Raw genomic sequence first — 25,982 nt, forward strand, 5'->3', positions numbered from 1 at the left:
AGTCAGTGGAGGAGATCAAACTCATCAGATTCTCCTGATCTTCATCATGGGTAATTCACAAGCATCCAGAGATGGAGATTTCTCTCCAGGACGCAGGTACTTCCAACTAAAACTAAAACTAAATTTTAAAACTAATATGGAAAAAAATAATGAAAGATAAATGTTTACATTTTAAAATGGTTCCTCCCATAAAGAATGAACACAGTAATGTAGAGGATTAAAGTGCATCTGTTCTCTGTTCCAGTTCAGTCCAGCAGAAGAGCTCAAACCCAGAGTCCAGCTGTGTGTCTGTGAAGAGTGACTGGTCTATGAATGAACCACTAAAGTTTAAAAGTGGAGACAAACGGCCTAATCTCAGGTATATCACTTCTATGTTGTGCTTATAGTATTTTATATTTGATGAAATTATTATTAATATACAGCATCCATTATTTTATATTAAAAAGTTAATAATTGTATTTTATTGACAAAATATTTTAGTATATTTTTTTTTGATTTGACATGTCTATATGATAGATTAACATTTTAATCTATCATATAGACAAATCTGAGAGATCATGTTACGATGTGCCTCACCTATGGGGCATGTTGTCACGTTCCACTTTCATTCTTTTAGTGAAAATAAAGAAAAAGTATACACTGAATTAATGAAATAAAACCACATAAGTGTACTAGGTGTGTGTAAATTAATGAGAAAAAATAAATACTCTGAACCCCAACTGGATTTGCACAAACCGAAAAATAAAATAAAATCTAAAAGTGTTAGTTTGTGCCCGCTCTCCCCTATCATTTCTAAAAAAAAAACAAGTTACAATTACTAGCAATATTTATCAGTCCATCAGTCTGTTACATTAAGTAAATGTATGCTGAGATGTTTTCCACCTTTATATCATATGTAGTAGGTGGAAAATTGAGCAGATTTTTCTAACTGCTGGTTCAGAAAGTGTATTTGTTTGGTTTGTTGAAATCTACAATTGTTTCACATCAAGACAAAACATCTGCAAAACCCCACTGAGATACAGGTGTTAAAGCAAATGTGTTACAACACTCCCTGGTCTTTCCTAAGACAGAAGATTCCAGTAAAAGTGCACAACATTTATAAGTCTGCATGTTTTTTATTTTACTTAGTTTTGAAACCAGTTCAGTCCAGCAGAAGAGCTCAAACCCAGAGTCCAGCTGTGTGTCTGTGAAGAGTGACTGGTCTATGGAGAAACCACAAGTGTTTAAGAGTGGAGAAACACAGTCTGATCTAGGGTATATCATCTCTATCACTCAAACACATGATTAATGATGGAAATATTTCAGAAACCTATTGATGTGTCCCATAATACAGATAATCATCAATTTTGTAATTTATGGTTATTTACTTCTCTGACTTGTGTAATAATGTGTTATTGTAATCTTCCAGCCATGACTCTAAAGCTGCTGAAGTCCTCAACACACTGAGATCAAATCTGAGACAGAAGTTTGAGTGTGTGTGTGAGGGAATATCAAAGCAGGGAAAGCCAACACTCCTGAATGAGATCTACACAGAGCTCTACATCACAGAGAGTGGAAGTGGAGAGATCAATAATGAGCATGAGGTGAGACAGATTGAGACACAGTCCAGGAGAGCAGAAACAGAGGACACACCGATCAAATGCAGTGACATCTTTAGACCTTTACCTGGACAAGACAAACCCATCAGAACTGTGCTGACAAAGGGAGTCGCTGGCATTGGAAAAACAGTCTCTGTGCAGAAGCTCATCCTGGACTGGGCTGAAGGGAAAGAGAATCAGGACGTCCAGCTCATATTTCCACTGGCTTTCAGAGAGCTCAACTTGATGAAGGACAAAACACTCAGTCTTTCAGATCTTCTTCATCGCTTCTTCCCTGAAAGCAGAGAAATGGCCATATCCAGTGATGAGTATAAAGTGCTGTTCATCTTTGATGGTCTGGATGAGTGTCGTCTGTCTCTGGATTTTCAGAGCGATGTGAGGTTGTGTGATGTGACTGAATCAGCCTCAGTGGACGAGCTGCTGACGAACCTCATTGTGGGGAATCTGCTTCCCTCGTCTCTCATCTGGATCACCTCCAGACCAGCAGCAGCGGATCTCGTCCCCTCTGAGTGTGTCCATCGAGTGACAGAGGTACGAGGCTTCAGTGACGCACAGAAGCAGGAATACTTCAGGAAGAGGATCAGTGATCAGAGTCTGGCCCACAGGATCATCTCACACCTGAAGTCCTCAAGGAGCCTCTTTATTATGTGCCACATCCCAGTGTTCTGCTGGATCTCAGCCACTGTTCTAGAGGAGATGTGCAGTGAAGCAGAGAGACGAGAGATTCCCAAGACTCTCACTCAAATGTACACACACTTCCTGCTCATTCAGACCAACATCAAACATGAGAAGGACTATGAGAAGAAAGTGAAAGATGAAGACATGATCGTCAAACTGGGGGAACTGGCGTATCGGCAGCTTGTGAAAGGCAACCTGATCTTCTATGAGGAAGACCTGAGCGAGTGTGGCATTGATGTGGCAGAAGCATCAGTTTACTCAGGATTGTGCACTCAGATCTTCAGAGAGGAGTTGGGCTTGTGTCTGGGGAAAGTCTTCTGCTTTGTTCATCTGAGCATTCAGGAACATCTAGCAGCTCTATATGTGCATCTCTCCTTTATCAACAATAACATCAATGTGTTTGACCAGATTACCAAACCAACTAATGGAGGCAAAGTGTCCCTATCTGATCTCCATCAGAGAGCTGTGGATGAGGCTTTACACAGTAGAAATGGGCATCTGGACCTTTTCCTTCGTTTCCTTCTGGGTCTGTCAGTGGAGTCTAATCAGAGTCTCTTACAAGAACTAAAGACACAGACAGCAAACAGCTCTCTCAACAATGAGGAAACAGTTGACTATATTAAAGAGAAGATCAGTGAGAATCCCTCTCCAGAGAAATACATCAATCTGTTTCACTGTCTGAATGAACTGGGGGATCTTTCTCTAGTCAACGAAGCTCAACCTCGTGCGAGCTCATATAGAGGATTACGTGATGTGAAACTCTCCTCGTCTCAGTGGTCAGCTTTAGTGTTTGTGTTGTTGTGTTCAGAGGAGACACTGAAGAGGTTTGACCTGAAGAGCTTAATTGGAGACAGAACTGATCGGTAAGTAACACTGAGTGCAATCATTACAGTCTAAAACATTATGAAGAAAGAGAAACTCAGAGATCAGAGGTGTTTAAATCACGGGCTCAGACTGATTTCTGGGATATTGTCCATAATTTGCGGGTGTTTCTCAAACCGTGGCTGTGTCCTAGTAAGGCTGCATATCTCGACTGCCACGTCATCAAGCGCCTCTGAAGGCCGTCTCAGTTTGAAGGATCTTTTGAAGACAGACTTCATTTTGTGTCTTTAATTCAGATCATTTTGTGTTAATGTAAGACACTGGGAGACACAAGCGGCTGTCATTCACTGGATTGCAGTAATAAAACAGCAAGTTAATAGAAATATTTTTCCAAAATGAAGTTTTAATAGTAACAGCAAGTGGACGTCCGCGGATCCTCCTGATGATGATGATAATGACGTCACGCGGACGGCCAAAGTAAACTTGATAAAACAGTGAATGTCCTTGATGGCGTTCAGTTCTACTGTCCGCTGGAAGAGTACTACACACACACACACACACAGACACTCACACACACACACACACACACACACACACACACACACACACACACACACATAGACATACACAAAGAAGAAACACAGGGACAAAACGATGAGACAGTGCAGTGTAAGTGTATGAAATGACCAGGAAATGGATCTGGAAGGGAGAGAGGAGTAACGGGTGAATGTCCATGTGCGATCAGCATCTCGTGTGTGTGTGTGTGTGTGTGTGTGTGTGTGTGTGTGAACAAGACGAAGATGAATGAGGTGTGCGATCAGCATCTCGTGTGCACGCGCTCCTATGATAGTGGCGGTGAGGGAGGAACGAGACGTGGATGAATGAGGTGTGTGTGTGTGTGTGTGTGTGTGCGAGTGTGTGTGCGTGTGCGCGTGTGTGTGTGTGTGTGTTTGAGTGCGCGCCAGTGCTGCTTCCCCAGCTAATGTGACTTTATCATTATTACTTCTCATTTCAAAAACAACTTGTTTAACACAAAATACTTCTTGATTCATGAAAATATACACATTTGACAGGACAAAATCTGATATGTCGAATAGTGTTGTAGTGTAAATGTAGACTAATAGACCTTGACAAACGACATTGACAAGAAAAAGACTAAATAAATCTGTGTTGCTGAATACGAGACTTCTACAGTTATAGATACTAAACAACTTTAACACACGTCCTTTATAAAGCTGTGTTTCATTAAAAAAGGTATAATGTATTATTTACTTATGATATGAATTATTATTGTTAGCGTTATTAATTGTTTATTTTTTATTTTCTATTAGTGTCCGACAAAACACAGGAGATGAAGTTCTTCAGAAGCTGATGCCTGTGGTTACAGCAACTAGACACGCTCTGTAAGTAACACTGAGAACAAGCATCACTGCTAAAACATTACAACAGTTCTTACTTAAACATTATAAATTATATATTATATACAATTATAGAACTGTAAAAGCAGGCTGTTTAGTTCACATGGATAAGATTTGGGAAAATAAAATAAATCCTGTTTTCGATGACTGGAATTTTTTTAATGATATTTGTTTATATCATTAAAAAACAATTATTATATATTTCTAATAAAGGGACTGATGAGATGATCTTTAAGTTTATTCAGCTCCGTATGGAGAGGGATAAGGCTTTCACAGGCGTGAGTTCCTGTTTCCGGCGTGACGATCGAGTCTGTCCCAAAAATACCTCTCAATGCACCCTCGCGGACTCGCGCTAAGGGCCCTATAGGTCTGCACTGCATGACGTCACCGAAGTGTGGACTCTGAGGAAGTCCACAAGTTCGGAGTGTGCCATTTCGGACAGGGCCAGAGAGTAACCCTGACGGCACTCGTGAGAAAATGAAAATTACCTACATAATGAAAATTAGCTACATAATTAAATTCACAATTATGACTACATTTAAACATTATTCAAATACATAGACTACTGAGTTACTCAGGGGCGCAACTACCCAGTGTCAGAAGTGGACCTCTGTTTCTCTAGGGAGGTTGGGGGGCATGCTCCCCTGTAAGAAACTTTTGTGTTCTTTAAAGGTTAAATTCAGCAGTCTGGTGCAGCTTTGAGAGTTCAAAATTAAAAGCTCCAACCCATATTCAGGGTGCAAATTAAACAAAGAAAAATTCAAACCTTAGTGTCTGTCTACATTACACTACTAGGGCTGGGACAATGCATCTATCTCCAGATTCGATACTTTGGTGCTGATACGTTGCGATTCTACAATATTGCAATTCGATATTGAAATGTATTGTGATTTTGTTTTTAACACTAGACTATGGGGAAAAGTTCAATCATACACTTATACAGACTGTACATGATGTGTAAGATGAGTCATATTTACAAAAACAATTCATCACATCTTTCTGAGTTTTATTTCAGGAGCATCATACAGTTCTACATTCTCTTGAATAAATAATTCAATAACAAATACATTTTTCACTTGTCGACACAGAGTGGAGAAACAATGTAATTGATAAATGTGTTGTTTTAAGGGCCAAGTTTCTATTAAAAGCTCTATTTACTCTATTGTGATCGCTACCGTAGACATCAGTGTTTATATTTGAGCTTTAAACTTTTACGCAAAGCGCGTGAATCAACTTTTGATGCGCTCGACCCAAGTTTGAATCCGCCTTTTGCCGAAGTCTCTTCTCCCTTTTCCCAACACATATGAGAAGATGTAAAATGTATAACCGAACATAAAGGTCTTTAGCGTTATGTTTTGCCAATGAACTAATATCGAAACCATGATATGGCTTTTTGCCGTTATAAAACAGCACAAGACTTTAAGAATAGGCATCAGTGCTGGGTGAATTAAAGAAAAGTGTGCACTTTGCTGATGCGATCATCATGGTCATCTGGTGTTTTCTCCTAAATACAAGTTCAAGAGTTTATTTCTTGCAAGTGAAGAAATAAGGACAAAAGTATTTTAATTTGCCTATATTAGTGTAATTTAGACTAAAATATACTTTAAAATATTCATTTTCCTTCATATAGTACATTTATAGGCTATATGGATTTTACGTCATAGTAATAATTATATAAATCATTATTACATTATTATAATAATTGTTTGGCATCCTAAAACACCATTGATCATGTAATATAGGGCCTACAAGACATTGTGCCCAGGGGCCTCTGAACTCTTAATCCGGCCCTGTTTAAAAGATCTTTTGTGAAGCTGTTTAATAAACTCCCTCTGGGTCAGCAGCAGCGGCAACACAGATAGATAATGAAAAGTTAATCCTCTGTTGGAGCAAGAGTCGCGAACTTCTGTCAACCTCGTCTGTAAGCAACGACAAAAATAAGTAAGGGTTGATGCCCAAAGAGGTGTCCATTGTCAGGTTTTAATGGACGACAGCGAGGCGTGAACCGGCTGACGCGCAGCGGAGGACTGTTGCCTCCCAGTCCGCCGAAGTCCATTAAAACCTGACAATGGACACCTCCGAGGGCATTAACCCGCTTCTACCATGGTCACTTGCCAAATAAAACATGAAACATTAGTTTCTATTTTAATTAGGCTAAATCTAGTTTTTACAAATAATAACTTGCCTGACGGTTTATCAACCGGAGATATTTATAGTCCGCTCAGCTTGTAGAACCCTTCTGTTACGAACTGCTCCGAGACTGGGAGATGTAGATCCAAATGCAGCTTTATTTAAGATTAGTCGTACAGGCAGGGTCGAGAATTAGCAGACAGGACAATGGAGAATACACAGTGGGAATCCGGGAAACAGGCAGAGGTCAGGGCAGGCAGCAGTAATCAAAATCCAAGAACAATCCAACGTCAAAAACCAGAAGACAAACACGGAAAACGCTCAGAAATGCAGTGTAACACTTAAACAAGACTTCGCCAACACTGAACGTGAACACAAGGTATATATAGACACACTAACAGGATGAGACACAGGTGAATGCAATCAGTGAATGAGGTACAGGTGAATGTGATCAGCGATGATGAGTCCGGGCAGTGAGTTCTGGGAAATATAGTTTGTGTGAAACATAGTCTTATCTGGAGTGCCCTCTGGTGGCTCAAGAGGGCACTCCAGCTGGTAACCGTTACATAGCCCCCCCTTTAAGGAGCGGATTCCAGACGCTCCTCAAAATGTCCAGGAGGGAGGTGGAACGGAGGCGGACCTGGGGCGGGATGGAGGGCCAGGCCCGTGGAGCGGAAGAGGACCTGGAGACTGCGGCGGAGCTGGCTGTGGAGGCGACCAGGTCAGAGCAGGCTGTGCAGGCGGCCAGGGCGGAGCAGGTTGTAAGGGAGGCCAAGGCGGCGGAGACCCCTCGGGCGGCCACGCTGGCGAAGACCCCTCGGGAGGCCACGGCGGCAAGGACCCCTCGAGCAGGCACAGAGATGAAGACCCCTCGGGCGGCCACAGCGGCGAAGACCCCTCGGGCAGCCACGGTGGCAAAGACCCCTCGGGCGGCCACGGCGGTGATGCCCTCTCAGGACCAGGCACCGGCTCAGGAACAGACACTACAACAGAAATGGTCACAAGGACAGACACAGACACAGAAACAAACACTGGATCGGGAGCAGACACTGGATCGGCCATCTTGTCCGGAGACACTGGATCGGCCATCTTGTCCGGAGACACTGGATCGGCCATCTTGTCCGGAGACACTGGATCGGCCATCTTGTCCGGAGACACTGGATCGGCCATCTTGTCCGGAGACACTAGCTTGGAGGCGGCCATCTTGTCCGGAGACACTAGCTTGGAGGAGGCCATCTTGTCCGGAGACACTGGCTCGGAGGAGGCCATCTTGTCCGGAGACACTGGCTCGGAGGCAGCCATCTTGTCCGGAGACACTGGCTCGGAGGAGGCCATCTTGTCCGGAGACACTGGCTCGGAGGCAGCCATCTTGTCCGGAGACACTGGCTCGGAGGCGGCCATCTTGTCCGGAGACACTGGCTCGGAGGCGGCCATCTTGTCCGGAGACACTGGCCGTTTCTCAATATGCGTACTTGTCTGTACTTGTGTTCTTGTGGACTTGTGAAACGTCATCAGTCGCTGCCGAAGTACTGTTCCAATTCAAAGTTCGCATCTAACCAAGTCCACTTCAAATCCCCGGATGTGTTCTTGATCCGCCCCGTTTACCGAGGATGCATCGAGAGGTGACTTGTGTGGACTTGAGATAGCCAGGTAACCCAGAATGCACCTCGCACCAACCAGCAAGCGTCAATGGGAGAGGAGAAAATCCGCGAAATATCAAAATACTACTGTTCTTGAGTCATGAAATGTCATTTTAAGAGTGTTTCAGGCGAGAATGTGGTTGTTTAAATCTCAAATCTGTACTTTATTTATAAAGATAGCGCCTATATTGTAAAATGCATCTGACGTTTTCGGAGTTCTGACATCCAAGCCTTCAGCGGACACTCAGCGATATCAACCCCGACTGGAACAGCTTATCCTCGGCTAGTGCTTCTGACGTTTGCCGCCGGCTCTGATCTCTCTAGTCTGGTGGATAAACCTTGACGTATAACTCGTCTTGTGTATAAGTCTATCTTTGGTCTCATTAAACTATAATTTGTTCCATGGCGCAAAAAAAAAAAAAAATAGTTTTTAAGGTTTCATGGCTATTTTTTTTATATTGTCTTCACTATATGAACAATAAAATATAATGACATAACCCTGTCTCTGTTTGATAATTGTCAATAAAAATCCAATGTTTTATATTTTTAAAATGAAAACAAAAAGATCATGTTCATTTTGTTATAATATGCAGTGAAGAGAATCGCGTTGACTGAACCACATGGCCATTAGGCTATTATAGGCTATGTTGTTTTTTGTTAATCAAGAGTCAGAGGGGTGTTTTATAACATATTTCGTCTTATTGTTGACGAAAAGATGCAGAGTTGTAGCAAATTTCGTTTTATTGTTGCCTAAAATATAGAGTAGAGCGTGCTGAGTGACGCGATCAAGTACGCTCTGTTCCATTTGCAGAAGAACCGGACTTGCGTCCTCACATCCTCGGGAGTTCGTTCTCCGGAGTCGAACTTGCAAGTCTGAACTACCAAGGACGCAAGTCCGAAGTCTGCGTACTTGGTATTGAGAAACGGCCACTGGCTCGAAGGCGGTGACGTGAACAGAATCTGGATCAGCAGAAGTGATTTGAACAGTCTCTGAATCAGCCATCTTGTCTTTAGACACTGGCTTGGCAGAAGTGACGTGAAGCATCTCTGGCTCGGCAGAAGTGACGTGGAGCGTCTCTGGCTCGGCAGAAATGAAGTGGAGCGTCTCTGGCTCGGCAGAAGTGACGTGAAGCGTCTCTGGCTCGGCAGAAGTGACGTGAAGCGTCTCTGGTTCGGCAGAAGTGACGTGAAGCATCTCTGGCTCGGCAGAAGTGACGTGGAGCGTCTCTGGCTCGGCAGAAATGAAGTGGAGCGTCTCTGGCTCGGCAGAAGTGACGTGGAGCGTCTCTGGCTCGGCAGAAGTGATGTGGAGCGTCTCTGTCTCGGCAGGGCTGACATGGAACTCTGGCTGGGCTGTCTCGGCAGGACGAGACTCTGGCTGGGCTGTCTCGGCAGGACGAGACTCTGGCTGGGCTGTCTCGGCGGGACGAGACTCTGGCTGGGCTGTCTCGGCGGGACGAGACTCTGGCTGGGCTGTCTCGGCGGGACGAGACTCTGGCTGGGCTGTCTCGGCGGGACGAGACTCTGGCTGGGCTGTCTCGGCGGGACGAGACTCTGGCAGGGCTGTCTCGGCGGGACGAGACTCTGGCTGGAAGGTGAGCGCAGGCTCGGCAGGGCTGACGGTAAGCGCGGGCTCGGCAGGGCTGACGGTGAGCGCGGGCTCGGCATGAAGCTCTGGCATAACGTGAAGCTCTGGTTGAGTAGATACCACGGGTTCATGGAGCTCCTTCTCTACAACGCCCACAGTAAACAAGGAACCGCTTAGCAAAAGGGCCTGGTTAATATAGTCCTCTAATGTCCCGTGACGATTGTGTAAGGGCATGAGTGAACTGAGTGGTTCAGAGAGTCCTCCTCGGAAAAAGATCATTAAACACTCTGTGCTCATTGAGGCGAAATGGGCCAGTTCAATGAACTCAGAAGCATAGTCCTCGACGGACCGATTCTCCTGACGGAGACGCAAGATCTGGACGTCTGGGCTTCTTGTTGGCATGGCTGCTGGATCTCGGTGTGGCGAAGTCTTCTGTTACGAACTGCTCCGAGACTGGGAGATGTAGATCCAAATGCAGCTTTATTTAAGATTAGTCGTACAGGCAGGGTCGAGAATTAGCAGACAGGACAATGGAGAATACACAGTGGGAATCCGGGAAACAGGCAGAGGTCAGGGCAGGCAGCAGTAATCAAAATCCAAGAACAATCCAACGTCAAAAACCAGAAAACAAACACGGAAAACGCTCAGAAATGCAGTTTAACACTTAAACAAGACTTCGCCAACACTGAACGTGAACACAAGGTATATATAGACACACTAACAGGATGAGACACAGGTGAATGCAATCAGTGAATGAGGTACAGGTGAATGTGATCAGTGATGATGAGTCCGGGCAGTGAGTTCTGGGAAATATGGTTTGTGTGAAACATAGGGCACTCCAGCTGGTAACCGTTACACCTTCAGGTTCAAAATTATTATTTTTTTTCATGAAACACAAAGGTAGGCATAGTTATTTTTTTTTATTACACATAATAATTATATGGCGATTGATACCGGCTCTCAGGCTCCTTATAGGCTTGAAACGCTGTACTCTCCTCCTGCCTTGGTTGTCTGGACAGCTGCGTAAAACTCCCGCAGGGTCTCATTCAGAGCAGCAGCGGTGTCATTTTCAAAGCTGGAGTCCATTTCTTTTTGAACAATAAAGTCTCTGAGTGTATTTACTGCCCATTTCGTATTTTTTTTAGTGTTGATCTCATCTTTTTCGTTAGATGTTTGTTTTGATAGAGCATTTGACTGCCTGTTGCTATGGTTACTCACAGCTGTTGTAGGCAGCGCATTTATTTATTAATTTCAAATGGTAAACAGGCAGTTTCACCAGAACTACTTTACTAGGTGTCCTCTATCACTTTTTAACGGACACCCTGCAGCCAATCAGAATCGAGTGTTCACCCAGACCATGGTATAAAGTAATTTAATTTGAATCAATATCAATTCTGGAATAAATACAAAAAATATTTTAAAATTGTGAACCAGAAAATTGTGATAGTTATGTGAATCGATTTTTTTTCCCAGTCCTAACACACACGTTCTTTAAAATGTTTACAAATACAGTAAACACACACATACTCACACTTAATCTCACTGTGATGAAGTGAATCTTGGTTCAGTGTGGGTGATGGAAGAAGACAAGGGGTCGGCGAATACTGGAGCTTGTGTGCTTTAATTCAATAACTCAGTCCACGGCGCCTCAGCGCTCTTAACATCAAAAACAAAATCAATCAAACACTGTAGATCAAACTCTTCCCGCTGCATACAGCTTTCTCCATCTCAGACATCAAACTCGTCCCGCTGTTCACAGCTTCCTCAGACACGGTCACGGACCGATTCGGATTGTTCGTACACAGCTCCGCACACAGCCACTCATGCTCCAGGATCTCTCTCACAGCACTGTCCACCTGGCCCGGTTAAATGCGCTCTCCTCCGCCAATCACTGAAATCACAGACAGGTGTTCATCGTTTGAGCTTGACCCACTTACTTCCCGCTCGGCTCCTCACTCGCTCTCCCGCTGCAGACACCGCTGAACCACGCCCGCCACGCCGCCACACTCACACATACTTAATCACACACACACAGGCACACACTCACACACATTGTTGGGTTTCCATGTTTTATGGGGATTTTCCATAGAAATAATGATTTTTTTAATAGCTATAGTGTGATTATTATAATTCCTTTCTATGTAAAGCTTTTGAATTACTGTTTGAATTTTCCTTGCATTTATTTTGTGATTATTTCCTCTCTATGTAAATCACTTTGAACTGCCATAGTGTATGAAATGTGCCATATAAATAAACTTTCCTTGCCTATGTTATTTATAGTTTAAGTGTTGTGTTTATCTCTGGATATAGGCTTAATGTGTGTCATTGTTCTCTACAGGTTGTATGTACAGGTTGTACATAGTTCGTCAGGATCAAGCAGGATGTCTTTCTGATCTTTTTCTCTCGCTGCCAGAAGACGGTCTCCCGCGAATTTGCGGAAAGTTTTGATTATATTTCGTTAAGATACTGGACAAAGAGTGTTTTGACACCATGCAAGTACATTTTTTCATCATAGATTTTTTTTCGGTTTCTGTGTTAGGTGTATATGTTTCTGAATCTAACTTTATATTGCCTTAATCACTGTTTTGTTGGATCAAACATAGCACCGTTTTGAAACATGTCAACAATTCCTAGCGACTATTAGCTAGAGTTAAAATATGTAATACACACAGCGGGGTTGGTTGTAACACAGTGTTACAACTAAGCCGCCAAGTGTACAATGATAATCAAATGACAACAGGGAGACACACAACTTTTCAGGTTTGAGTATACATTTAACTTTGTTGGACGTTCACAAACAATGTTGGAATTTAAAATGTTCAAAATTTTGTGTACTATGAATGATAACTTGATAAAAATGATAAAAATATGGCCTGTTTTTAATGCAATAAACCCTTTAAATTTTTATTTTAAGCTCATTTGTATTATTATGACTGTTATTATTAATAATAATAATAATAATTGTACATGCAGCTGCCACACACAAATCCAATTTAATTGCAATTACAATATTTTATAATTTTATTTATTATTATTTTTCGCAAAACTGTGCAGCCCCTTTCTATGTCTCTATCCATGATATTGATCCATAATAGAAGGATGATTGGAGGAGGGATGGATGTGTGGATATCTGTCTATACAGATGCACAAACAATATCAAACTATTCAAATAAAATTGTACTGAATTATGTGTGTTACACACAAGTGTTACAACTAACCCCTCTGTCTGTTACAATTAACCCCACATATGGGGTAAGTTGTAACATTTGCACTTCTGACACTTTCAGTGTGTATGTTGCTTGTGTAAAAAAATATTAATCTAACCTAATTATTTTTTAATTAATTGAGCCAAAATCAAAACGCATTAGGTTGTGTCCTGCTCTCCCTACATGATGTGTAAGATGAGTCATATTTAAAAAAACAATTCATCACATCTTTCTGAGTTTTATTTCAGGAGCATCATACAGTTCTCCATTCTCTTGAATAAATAATTCAATAACAAATACATTTTAAGTCTCTTGCCGTCACCTAGTGGAGAAACAATGTAATCGATAAATGTGTTGTTTTAAGAGCCAAGTTTCTATTGAAAGCTGATTTACTCTATTGTGATCGCTACCGTAGACATCAGTGTTTATATTTGAGCTTTAAACTTTTATCCCAGTACTTCCATGATAATTTGAACTATTGTCTCACAGAAATATTGATATTATTATGAGGTTTAAAAGACCTTTTGTGAAGCTGTTTCATGACAACTCTCTCTGGGTCAGCGGCAGCGCCAACACAGATTTAAAATGTTGCGATATGATTTGGTCAAAGGTTTAATAGACAGAGGAACTGGAAGAAGATCGTGTGTGTGTGTGTTTGAATGGAGATCACAGTATTTTAAAGATGAATCGTGCAGCTCTACTGCAGATCTAACGACCTGTTTCGCAATTTGACCTCAAAGTACTCTGGTACGATTTGTCACTCTAAACTACGCAATAACCTGGTGACGCCTCTGTGCACGCGCAGTCCTCAAATCAAGCAACAGCAAAAGAAGAAGAGTTCGACCAATCATAGCGCTCGGTTCATTCCCCAAATAGCAAGCGGGATGATTGACAGATGCGTAAGGCCTATCATTAAAAAGAGACTGAAAATCAGCAGCAATAAAGAATCCCGCTCGATCCCCTTCCACTCCCGCCGTCTGACTGAGTTCATAAGCGAGGACAGTAACTCTACAGTAGTCACGGTACTTCTGATCGCATGGATTATCTTAAAATACGCTCATTCATGGTCACTCCCCAGGTGAAAAGGAAATGTATTTAAATTGTACTTATTTTGATATACTTAATGTATTTTAAATGTACCGTATTAAATATGTATTAAATGTGCTAAATTGAAACAACTTCAAGTATATTAAGTGTATTTTAATATGTATTTAAGTTCAATTTTAAGGTAATAGTAATATATTTTATTATACTAAAATGTGCTAAAATGGAACCATTTTAAGTACATTTAATGTAATATAATAGCACTTATTTAAAGTGTATTTTAATACACTTTAAATCGACTTTAGAAATACAGCATTAGTATATTTTTAGCTTCACATTAATGCGTTCTAAGTATATTTTAAATATAATTTCAGCTTATTAATAATGTATTAGTAGAACACTGTAGGACCCACTATTAACATATTAAAAATATATTTTTTCCAAAAACCATTTAATATAAAAATAATATATTTTAATGTATTAAAAATACAGTTAAACATTTTAATTCAACAAAACAAATATTTCTACAAAACACACAAACACTCTTTGAAAGATAAACTTTAATGCACTACATCAGTAAAGCATTATGAAAATACATTAACATAAAATGCATTGATTTGCAGAGGTATTAAACAGAACAATAAATAAATAAACTAACTGAAAGGAGTAGTTCACTTTTTAAAAAAAACTTTTGCTGATAATTTACTCACCCCCATGTCTTCCAAGATGTCCATGTCTTTCTTTCTTCAGTCGAAAAGGAATTAAGGTTTTTGATGAAAACATTCCAGGATTTTTCTCCATATAATGGACTTCACTGGGAACAAAACGGTTCAGGGTCCAATGGCTAACAGTCAATTTGTCGTGAAAGCATGAGAATTGCTCAATTGCGAGAGTCTCGTGCTGAATGCTTGAGAGTTGGCAGCCCTGACAAATCTTTTTTCAAGTCAATTCATTCATTTCGTTCGTTGAATGAACCTAATGACTCAGAAAAAGATTTGTTAATTTTGATGAACGAGTTTGAATAGGAGAGTTATTAACATACAGAACAGAGCATGGCGACCATTTGAGCTTATAAAACGTAAATTTTTTTTTTTTTTTTTAAATGACCGATCGTTTCGCTTGATAAAACCCTTATTCATCGTCTGGAATCGTTTAAAGCCCTTTGAACAGTTTGCACAGAAACTGCCTTTTGGACCTTGAACCGTTTGGTTCCCAATGAAGTCCATATGGAGAAAATCCTGAAATGTTTTCATCAAAAACCTTAATTTCTTTTCAACTGAAGAAAGAATGACATGGATATCTTGGCATGGGGGTGAGTAAGTTATCAGCAAAAGTTTTTTTTTTTAAGTGAACTAATCCTTTAAGTCAAACAAAGTGAAATACAATAGCAAAAAGTAAAGTGGCCAAGTCGTGAGTAAAAAGAGAAGTTCGTGACTTGTTCAGTCTGCCATAGACTCTTTTGGGGACATCAGAACCACCGAGGGAAATCTGGAAAGAATAAAAAAAACAAGCATTAGTATAAACTTGTTCATTTATAATTCCAATAAAAAGCTGTCACTTTGTTACTTAATTCAGAACACTTACTGAAGTATTAATGCACAAAAAGTCAGATATAATTATTATAACAAATAGGATTTTTCTTTATCATAAAGAATTTTCTTACCATGTCTGAGGTTTCAGGAAGACACAGCTCAGATGATCTTGGGCTTGAGCTGAATGAACCTCGTTTCATGGACTCCAGGGCCTCTTTGAGAGATGATAATATCCCTGGAAGCTCTACAAAAAAAAAAAATAAAGTTGCATGTTATACAAAGTTAGGCCAGAACAAACACTAGTTTGTGTTCTTCATATATAATTTGTATTTTGTTTAAATGGTAAAACATATTTAATGAACCATTACTGTAACTTCCACGCTATTATTAAAGTAATTATTCATTATTAATAAAGACAGAACATTCTATTGAAAGTTACAAGTTGGTGACAGCTGATAACGACTTGATTAAATGTAAAAAAGCTGAATACCACACATAAAATCATATAAATCAGTCCCTCGAGAAAAACACGATTATGCATAATTCAATGCATAATCAGGCAAAATACATATTCATGCGGGAGACACAATTTTTCAAATACGTGTTAATATATAATAGGTCACTTAGCTACTTAGCTGCTACATGACACACTATTGACTGTTTTTGTTGTTATTCACCAACAAAAAGTTACAAATCAAGAGGATCAACTACTACTTACTCGACTTGACCTCATCTACTCACGGTTAGGTTTAATATAAAAAAATGTCTTTGCAATGTGCAAATTCCTTGGTTAGGCTAAATATTAAATATAAAAACTCTCATTTCATTATTTAACATCGTTTTAATTTCTCAGTGCAAGATATTTAATAATTGGTTTTGTGAAAGCTTATAGTTGGTGATTACAACTTAATTTATTTATCGAATTGACATGAAAACTGACAGCCTACTAATAATTAATTAGATTTTACTATGAATTAAATATCACAAATGTGAAAGTTTTATTAGAGCTTAAAATATATTATAATATTTAAAACACAAGAAGTTACTTAGGGACAATCAAGCCTGTCGTGTAATCACCATTAATAACCTTTTTTCTGAAAACACAGTGTGCAATGTTTTTATAGTTGTATGTCACTGTCTAGATCTATAACAATTAAGTTGATAGACGTCAATGGATAGACGTCCTTTAACTCGCTTTAGTGTCAAATCAACAGAAACGCCAGTAATCCACAGAACATCGTCATCAACTTCTGAAAATATTTTCTAAACCCAAAGTGAGAATAAAGCCAATTACACTAATCACTTAAACTAATAAACTTACCACCAAGAAGTAAGATCTTTTCTGGCAGTATCTTGCTCTGTCCATGTCGTGGCGGCGCACCTCTGCGTTGTCCTCTTCACTGCTAAATTGTTCGCGGGAGCTGCCGACCTGGTAAACTGCTCGTGTGTTCTCTTAATATTAAATCGGTGCTATCCACATTCACTAGGTCTGAGTCAGTGAAATAACAAAGCAAAATTTGGAAAATGCATGATTTCTGTTGAAATATCCGAAGCTATAATGGAATACCACAGACGGTCAGTATCAGTTGTCCGCGCCCCGCCCAACATGTAAGTTCAAATGGCAGTGTGTGATTGGACAATTGCCGGCAAGCTTGTTTTGAAAAGATTGGCTCTGATTGGTCCAAATGAATGCAACTGGAAATATTAACTAACATCCACAAAAAAGAAACAACTCTGTTAATATAAACCTAACATGCTTTATAACAAGTTTTTTTTATTCATTTTGGCTAAACAAATGTAAGAGTCAAGCTTTAAGAAATTTATTTTGTTTTTCTAGTATGTACACCTGATATTTTATGTTGATGTGTGCAAGTACTGGTATTCACTTGTTTTGTGGAAAAGACTATTTGATTAATTAATGCAGAAGTATAGAAGTGCATTACTTGTTAGTCAAATTTTAGTGCTTTTCATAATTATAACAAATTAATTAAAAAAAGTTAAACCTAAAACACATAATATAAAGTGTGAAATACATATGCATTGAGTTAAGTGTTGGTAGTATTACAAAAAGTGTGGTAGTTTTTGGTATATTTCTTAAAAGCTTAACTGAGCACATATTTATAATTAAAGTGCTACTTCTAGTCTTTGTAGAAATATACAATTAATTTCGATACATGTTTAATTGCCTTCATGTTAGGAAGGGAATTAAAGGGACTTGAATTTTTAAACTTGAAGTGAACACAAAAATACTTTAATTTAGCAACAAGTATGCTTTCTGTAAATACACTAAAACTTCACTAAAACTATGTTTGTTTTTAGCATATTTCTAAAAGTGTAATTAAGTGTATATTTATTATCATTGCGTTTCTAGTAAAACATTTTTAAATACAATTAAAATATGTTTGTATTTAGCATATTTCTTAAAAATGTAATTAAATACCAATGTACTTCTAGTACACTTTTTAGAAACATATTTAAAGCATGATTGTCATTAGCATATTTATTAAAAATATAATTAAGCACACATTTATTACCAATGTACTAATAATATACTTTTTTAGAAATACATTAAAAGTATGCTTTTCTATAGTGTATTTCTTAAAAGTGTATTTAAACATATATTTATTACCAATGTACTTCTAATATACTTTTTAGAAATACATTTAAAGTATAATTATCATTAGCATATTTATTAAAAATATAATAAAGCATACATTTATTACCAATATATTACTAATATACTTTTTATAAATACATTAAAAGTATGCTTTTCTATAGTATATTTCTTAAAAGTGTAATTAAATATATATTTATTACCAATGTACTTCTAGTATACTTTTTAGAAATATACTAAAATGCAATAAAATACATTTTTAGTACACTTTAAATAAGCATGTTGTAAATACAAATGTATTATAAACACACTATTTGTATTTCAAATATATTTTTAATACATTTAATACAACGTCTTTTTCACCTGGGTCAGATAAGAGGAAGAATCATTCAGCCATGCAAATTATAAAACGCTCAAGCAATGCTGAACAATAAATTTAGATAAATTTGAAACCGCTACCCTAAGGCTTAGTGATTATGAAAATGCTGTGATTTGTGGATTACTGATAAGCGCGAGTCTGGAGAAGCAGGTGTTTATTTATTAATTCTCAGTGTTGAGAAACGTAACCTGCATGTGTTGCGTTATTTTGTTAATAATAACTAACACAACAAACACTGACGCGTGCACACAGAGAGATTATTGTAAATGTAATGTCGTTGTTGTTTTTTTTACTATTTTCTACGGTCTTATTAATTTTAGACTAGCTGATCAGCTCATATAATGCATGACCCCCCCCCCCCCCCAGTGTTGCCAACTATTTCCAAAGGAAAGTAGCTAATGCCTTCCCTAAATGTCGCTAGATGAAGTAATACGTCAATTAGCTTATTCATGACTTCATCACGTCATTCTTGTGTTCTGACTAATGTTTTCTCTCTAAATTCATGCTCACATACTATATTTTAATATAATATAAAATAGACGAATGTCCAATAAAGATGTTCTCCTTTCCTATATTTTTTTTTTGTCAGACAATAGAACGGGTAGCAATAATATAGTGAGTGCCTACATTTTTTATATGTGTAAATGATCTGAATTAAGAGTTCGGGAACTGGATGAACTAAAGCTCTGTGATAGCGAGTATTACAAGTAATAAGCACAAAATTAAAATGGTCAAACTAAATTCTTTAAATCTAAAACAAAAGCGCAGCAGATAAGTGATGCGTCAGTGAGAAACACTGCTGATTCCCGTCTGTCGGCGGCCGTGCGCTCAACAGAAGAATGAGCCGCTGCTCCTCTCATCATTCACTGAACAGGGGAGACGCAGCAAGAGAGAGAGAGAGAGAGACAGGGCAGGGAGAAAGCAAGAGCTCGCGCTCGCACCGCTGACAACATCTGGAGGAGACTGAGCTTTGACCAAAGAGGACCTAGATTTGGCACTAGTCACTTTTTAATGTCACTAAAGGGTCTGAAAAGTCGCTAAAAATAGCAACAAAGGCGCTAAGTTGGCAACACTGATTCAGTCTCACGCCGCTTCCACTGGTCCACTTAAAAGGGATATAGCGACTGTAACGTCACAAGCTGGAGTGTCTTTGAGAGCCACCAGAGAAAAACAATGTCGATAGTTTGGTGAATCGATTTTTTTTTTCTCCCAGCCCTAACACACACGCACACACACACACACACACATTCCTTAAAATGCTTACAAATACATTATTAACCATGCTTTTATTTTATCTATTTTCTATGCAAAGCTCTATGAATTGCTATAGTGTGATTTAGGGTTGGGAATCGTGAGAAATTTTCCGGTTCCGGTTCCGATTCCCATTCAATTAAAATATTAGTAAGAGAAAATTCCACAATCCTTTTTGTGTTTGTTTCTTATAGTACTTGACAAATTAGTTTAACAGACTGGTAATGTAAACAAACTCAAAATATTATTAAGCAATCTTTGCAAAAAAAAAAAAATTATATATATATATATGAAGAGCTCTTTTCCAAAACACGATAAACGCCATTTTTTATACGCTATAAACGCTATATTTCCTTGTTTAAAATGTACTGCAAGATACAGTTTCTTTCCAAGCCGCGATAAGCGCCAGCCCTGTTTTTAGCCTAAACACGATAAATCCTCAAATTCAATGAGCGCTCCACGCAATCCAGCACGGCGGCACTCTGAAAAGAGGTTTATTATGTTCATTCATTCCTCAAAATGAGTCCTAGTTTTCTAGTCGACTAGTAGTAGATCATTTAAGCCATTTGTATTATCAGTAATCACATATATTGATTTAATTAAATGGGAGAGAAACCATATGAGCGTTTTTAATTGCCTATTCCGCATTTCAACGTATGCATAAAGCTTGCCACAAAGAACCGGCAAAAGTAATGATTATCCATGAAACGTTTGAATTGTTTATTAATAAACTAGTGTTTTCTGTCAGTGTCAGCAGCAAAGATAAAGTTGATGATGCTTACTCGCCATCTTCGCAGTGAACGCGCATAGGCCTATAGAAACGCATACTTCGAATTAGCCTACATACGCAGAGAGTTGCCAATTTATTTTAGTTTTTAATTATTTTGTTTAAAAGTAGATATTTAAAGCTTTCTGTAGCTTAGTTCTCAGGCCTGTGTGAGGCAAGCATCGCGGTGTTTCGGTTCATATTATGAGACGCGCTCCGGTTCACCTGCGCGCCTCTTTGTCCTGATTATATTGTCTGATATTTACTTCTAATGTATTAATCCAGTCAATTTGTCGATTTAACATTTATTAAAATGAAGATACAATTTATATGAAACGAAATTTACAAGCTTTCTACAAAACAAAACTTAATAAGTGGTCAAAATCACGCACTCCAAATATTTTCCGATATTGGGCAGCTTTTGAATTTTGATCCTATCTTACTCATCTCATGCGGTTCCCTTTTCATAGCCTACTCAACATAGATGAAATAATAAAAATAAGTAATGTAATATTATTAAAAACAAATGTGAAACGTATATTTTATGTTTATTTTGTTTTTTGTTTTTTTTAACTTAGCCTATATTTAAGCGTCATGCTGCTCCGCTTTGCTCACATGTTATGTAGCCTGTGTGTGTGTGCATGTGCTGGTGGGGTGCCCATCCCTTTTTTGAATATCGTTATCATATATTGATCATTTTTAATAATTCGTTTTTTTCATGCATATGTTGAAATTGGTACTATTTGTTTGAGGTTTGACTCTTTACTAAAAATGACTTTACTAAAAATGATACAAAAAATGGATGGATTTATAGCGTTTTGGAAAAAAATAAAATTAACTTTTAAATTATCATTAACAATATTGTTGTTTGATTTAATAATTATTGTTCAAAATGTTCAGACTGAACCAATAAAACATTTAAACAGGATAATTTGAATATTCACAAAATGTGTGGGTCTAGGTAAAAAAAATGTAGTTTTCCTGAAAACTATTGAAATGGATTTATAGCGTTTTGGAAAAGAGCTCTTCATATATATATATATATATATATATATATATATATATATATATATAGGGTATATATATAAAGGAAAAATTCTGCATTCTCTATAATAATTTAGACCTCTCCTTTATTGTATCTCCAACAGTGAAGAATACCCTCTCAGAAGGAGTAGAATATGCTTTAACACACATATGTGTGTAGAACAGATTATTTTTTAAAACGGTTTGAATGATTGATTCATTAAGACTTTACTTATTTCATTACTGGATAAATCGGCGCTCTAGCAGTTAATAAACAGAAATGCGTCTTGCGGAAGAACATTGTTGCCGGAGCTACTTCTCTCTGTTTATGTCCATGACGAGTCACGCAGGCATTGGACTACTCCGCAGCAGCTGCGATCCGCCGGCCAGTCTAAAGAAGTCCGAGTATTAACGCTTATTACAGGCTTTACGTAGTGATTCAAGATAAGGCAAAAACACGGTTTGAAAAAAAAAAACATTATGATGCACTCGCTCATTGTATATATTTTGTAAAATCTGAACACAAAAAATATACAGACTGCATCTGACCACTACCGTCAATGTTTACTCAAACTATAATCTCACTAATTCTGTAACGGAAATCATTTGAATATGTGAAACAAATAAATATTGAGACTGTGTGATAAAGCAGTTTCATATCGACAACTGCTCTCTCTCTCTCAGCGCAAACAGATTTGAATGTATTGAGTGACTCGGCGGTCGGCGCGCGCAGCGTGCGTGTGTCTGTGTGTGACAAATGCAGCGCGTGTGAGAGCAAATCGCAACTTCAGTGGTGAAGTTTTTGTCATTTAGGAATAAGACGGCGTCTTCTACTCCCAGCACTTCGCCCACATGATGATATCGCATCGGCATCAGAACCGTTTTCGGAACCGAAACTTAGGAATTTTCCACGGTTCCGGTATTTTTTCAAAAACACAACCGGTTCTGGAAAAGAACCGGTTCTCGGTTCCCAACCCTAGTGTGATTATTATAATTCATTTGTATGGGAAACTTTTGAACTGCCATAGTGTATGAAATGTGCTGTAAAAAATAAACTTGCCTTGCCTATGTTATTTATAGTTTAAGTGTTGTGTTTATCTCTGGATATAGGCTTAATGTGTGTCATTGTTCTCTACAGGTTGAGGTATTGTGGAGTCACAGATGAAGGTTGTGTTGCTCTGGCTTCAGCTCTGAGATCAAACCCCTCACACCTGAGATATCTGAATCTGATACATAATAAACTAGGAGACTCAGGAGTGAAGCAGCTTTCTGATCTACTGGCGAATCCTCACTGTAAACTGGAGACACTGAGGTAAGATCATACATGACTCTCACATTAAACATTAAAGTATAATCAAATGGAATAAAATTCAGGGAAATAACTATTATTACATTAATTACAAGCAAAGCTATTGAAACAACCTTATTAAATTCATGAAATTAATTTAAGGTCTGTTCATATGATGACGTCTGTTCATATGATGTAAGAGGATTAATATGTATAAAGCCTTTGCTGTGTTTCTCCTGCACTGTGAGTTCATGTGTTTGATCTGTAAATGCTTGAACACATGAGCTGCTCCTCATTAAGCTGAAACTGCAGGACTGATAGTCACACTGAAAAACACACTCTGACATCATGACATACATTTAACACCCTTTACTTTAAACACACTCAATCTCAGCACAGTCAGGATTAACAGTCCATTCACTTTAATTTCAGGAGGAAACTGGATACTGTGGAGATTTTTCTCCAGGTTTAAAATCTACATCATGTCAAAGTCACAGATTATGACATGGAGAAACACTATAGTCCATCGATGACACGTCAGTGTGTGTGTTATTAATGAGACTGTGTGTTCTTATCCTATGATAAGACATTCCTCTTGTTCATGACAGCACATGGTGTTTTTCTGTGACAGACGCTTCAAACTGTAAAATCCCGCAGTAGTTTAGAGAGGCGTTCATGGGTCGCAAGTGTGTGTGTGTGTGTGTCCATGGTGTAAGAGCTGAGGTGTGTCAGGCTTCCCCCGTGATGTGTCAGGCCGAGACTCGCTGCGGGCGTTTGGTTGGCCCGAAACTACCGACACAATCAAACTGTGTGTGTGTGTAACAAGCGTTTTTCTGAGGAGAGCTACGAGAGCTCTCCATCTTTATTGTCAGTGTCCTGAAGAAACGGAGATTTGTGATCTATGCTACCGGTTTTATGACATTTGTATGAGAAAATATCAAATATATGCATTTATAACATTTATACTGTTAAAGGGAAAATACAGATTGTGTTCAATGATTTGATAGGAGTAGAACTGTCAGCTGTAAAATCCTCTAGTTTTCCTCAGTCACACACACACATTTAAGAGGACTTTTCAGAACGATTGTGAGGAAGACTTGAGCTGAAAGAGGGGTTTTCATGACTCTTTATTGTTCATTACATTCACCTCTTTTACAGTTTTTACAGTGACAAATAAAGTGTGTTGGTTATGTTGTAGGCAGGGGCGGAGTGGGACCAAAAAATCTACCGGGAAATTTCGTAGACCAACGGCCCTCGTCGCCGGCACGATTTTAATAGCCGATAGCATTTACAGTTTTACTGATTTAAAAGGAACTTTGTTGTACTAGTATGCTGGAGTAAAGTTCATAAATGATCGTTCTTTCCCATAGTAATTTCTAAAACTATGTTGGGAGGACTCTGTGCCTCTAGGGAAAATTTTGGACATTTTAAGGTTAAATGCATCAATCTCGTGCTATCTGAGAGATCGAAATTAAGAGCTTCAACCCATGAACTGCCCATTGAACAAAGAAAAAACATTAATTTGTACCAGGACAATAAAGAGAGCTCAAACATCTTTTTATTTATGACTCTCAGTCTGTATTACATTATCAATGGTGTTTTAGGATGCCAAACAATTATTATAATAATGTAATAATGATTTATAATTATTCCTATGACATACTGTAAAATCCATTCATAGCCTTTAAATGTAGTACTATGTAAATGAAAATTAGTACTTCAAAAGTATATTTTAACCTACATTACACTATAATATAGGAAAATTAAAATACTTTTGTCCTAATTCCTTCACTTGCAAGAAATAAACCCTTGAGCTTTTATTTAGGAGAAAACCAGCTGACCAGATGATCGCGTGAGCAAAGTAATCACGCAGCACAAACTTGATGCTATTCTAATGCCAGTTATTATAATGGCGCAACGCCATATCATGGTTTCAACTTTAGTTCGTTGGCAAAATATAAAGCTAGAGACCTTAATGTTAGGTTTTACATTTTACATCTTTACATATCTGTGTTGGGAAAAGGGAGAAGAGAGAGTTCAGCAAGGCGGATTCGAACTCGCGTTCAGCGCATCAAGAAGCTGCATTCAAGTACTTCACGCCTTACGACCTATGCCACTGAGGCTGTTTCAAGACGGGTGTCGTTTTGCTTAAAAGACAGGCACTTAGTGCAAATATATGCTCTGTACAAAAAATGTAAAAAAAAATAAATAAAAAAATGTTTTCTTCCCTTAGCTTGGGCCATGGCGAACTTCCAATAAATACATTTTATCAGACCGGGCCAGCCCTCGCGGCCTCGAAACACTACCGGCCCACCGGGAAATCTACCGAATCTCCCGATTGCCACTCCGCTACTGGTTGTAGGCACTGAAACAGTCCAGTATATAGTCACACTCATGTTTCTGTTGAAATAAAGAGATTTCTGTTTCACACACTCCGCCACTGTTCACACTGTGTGACTATGTAGTTCATGCAGAGATATTTGTATGGGCCTATATATTATTATATGACAGACCTAATGTGATTAGTTTTTACAAATACATTAACCACACACACACACACGCACGCGCGCGTGCGCGCGCACACACACACACACACACACATGTTGGGTTTCTATGTTTTATGAGGGCTTTGCTTAGAAATAATGATTTTTAAACTGTATATTAAATCCCCTAATACTAACTGATGTAATTTAACAAAGTGAACTGATGAGTATTTGTATATATTTCATATTGACAGCATTATGTTATTTATAGTTTAAGTGTTGTGTTTATCTCTGGATATAGGCTTAATGTGTGTCATTGTTCTCTACAGGTTGTGTGGTTGTGGAGTCACAGATGAAGGTTGTGTTGCTCTGGCTTCAGCTCTGAGATCAAACCCCTCACACCTGAGAGATCTGGATCTGTCATATAATAATCTAGGAGACTCAGGAGTGAAGCAGCTGGAGGATCTGAGGGATGATCCACATTATAAACTGGAGACACTACAGTAAGAATAGTTCTTAACG

General features: G+C 38.6%; 1 protein-coding gene and 1 long non-coding RNA gene across 2 annotated transcripts; one reads left to right on the plus strand and one right to left on the minus strand.

Moving 5' to 3' along the window:
• On the plus strand, window positions 1-25,982 carry LOC148997562 (protein NLRC3-like). Its single transcript, XM_089122743.1, has 6 exons — window positions 1-96; window positions 245-358; window positions 1,129-1,254; window positions 1,409-3,139; window positions 4,430-4,501; window positions 25,790-25,982. Exons 1-6 carry the CDS (start codon window positions 47-49, stop codon window positions 25,965-25,967), a joined length of 2,271 nt encoding a protein of 756 aa, XP_088978869.1. The 5' UTR covers window positions 1-46; the 3' UTR covers window positions 25,968-25,982.
• Window positions 15,442-17,114, minus strand: LOC148997563 (uncharacterized). The gene is made up of 3 exons (XR_016147312.1): window positions 16,978-17,114; window positions 15,788-15,900; window positions 15,442-15,612 (listed from the first exon to the last, which is right to left on the minus strand). It is a non-coding gene; the product is annotated as an uncharacterized LOC148997563 (long non-coding RNA).

The sequence above is a fragment of the Pimephales promelas genome, chromosome 2, assembly GCF_988280905.1.
Source record: "Pimephales promelas chromosome 2, fPimPro1.hap1.1, whole genome shotgun sequence".
Classification (NCBI taxonomy): Eukaryota; Metazoa; Chordata; class Actinopteri; order Cypriniformes; family Leuciscidae; genus Pimephales; species Pimephales promelas.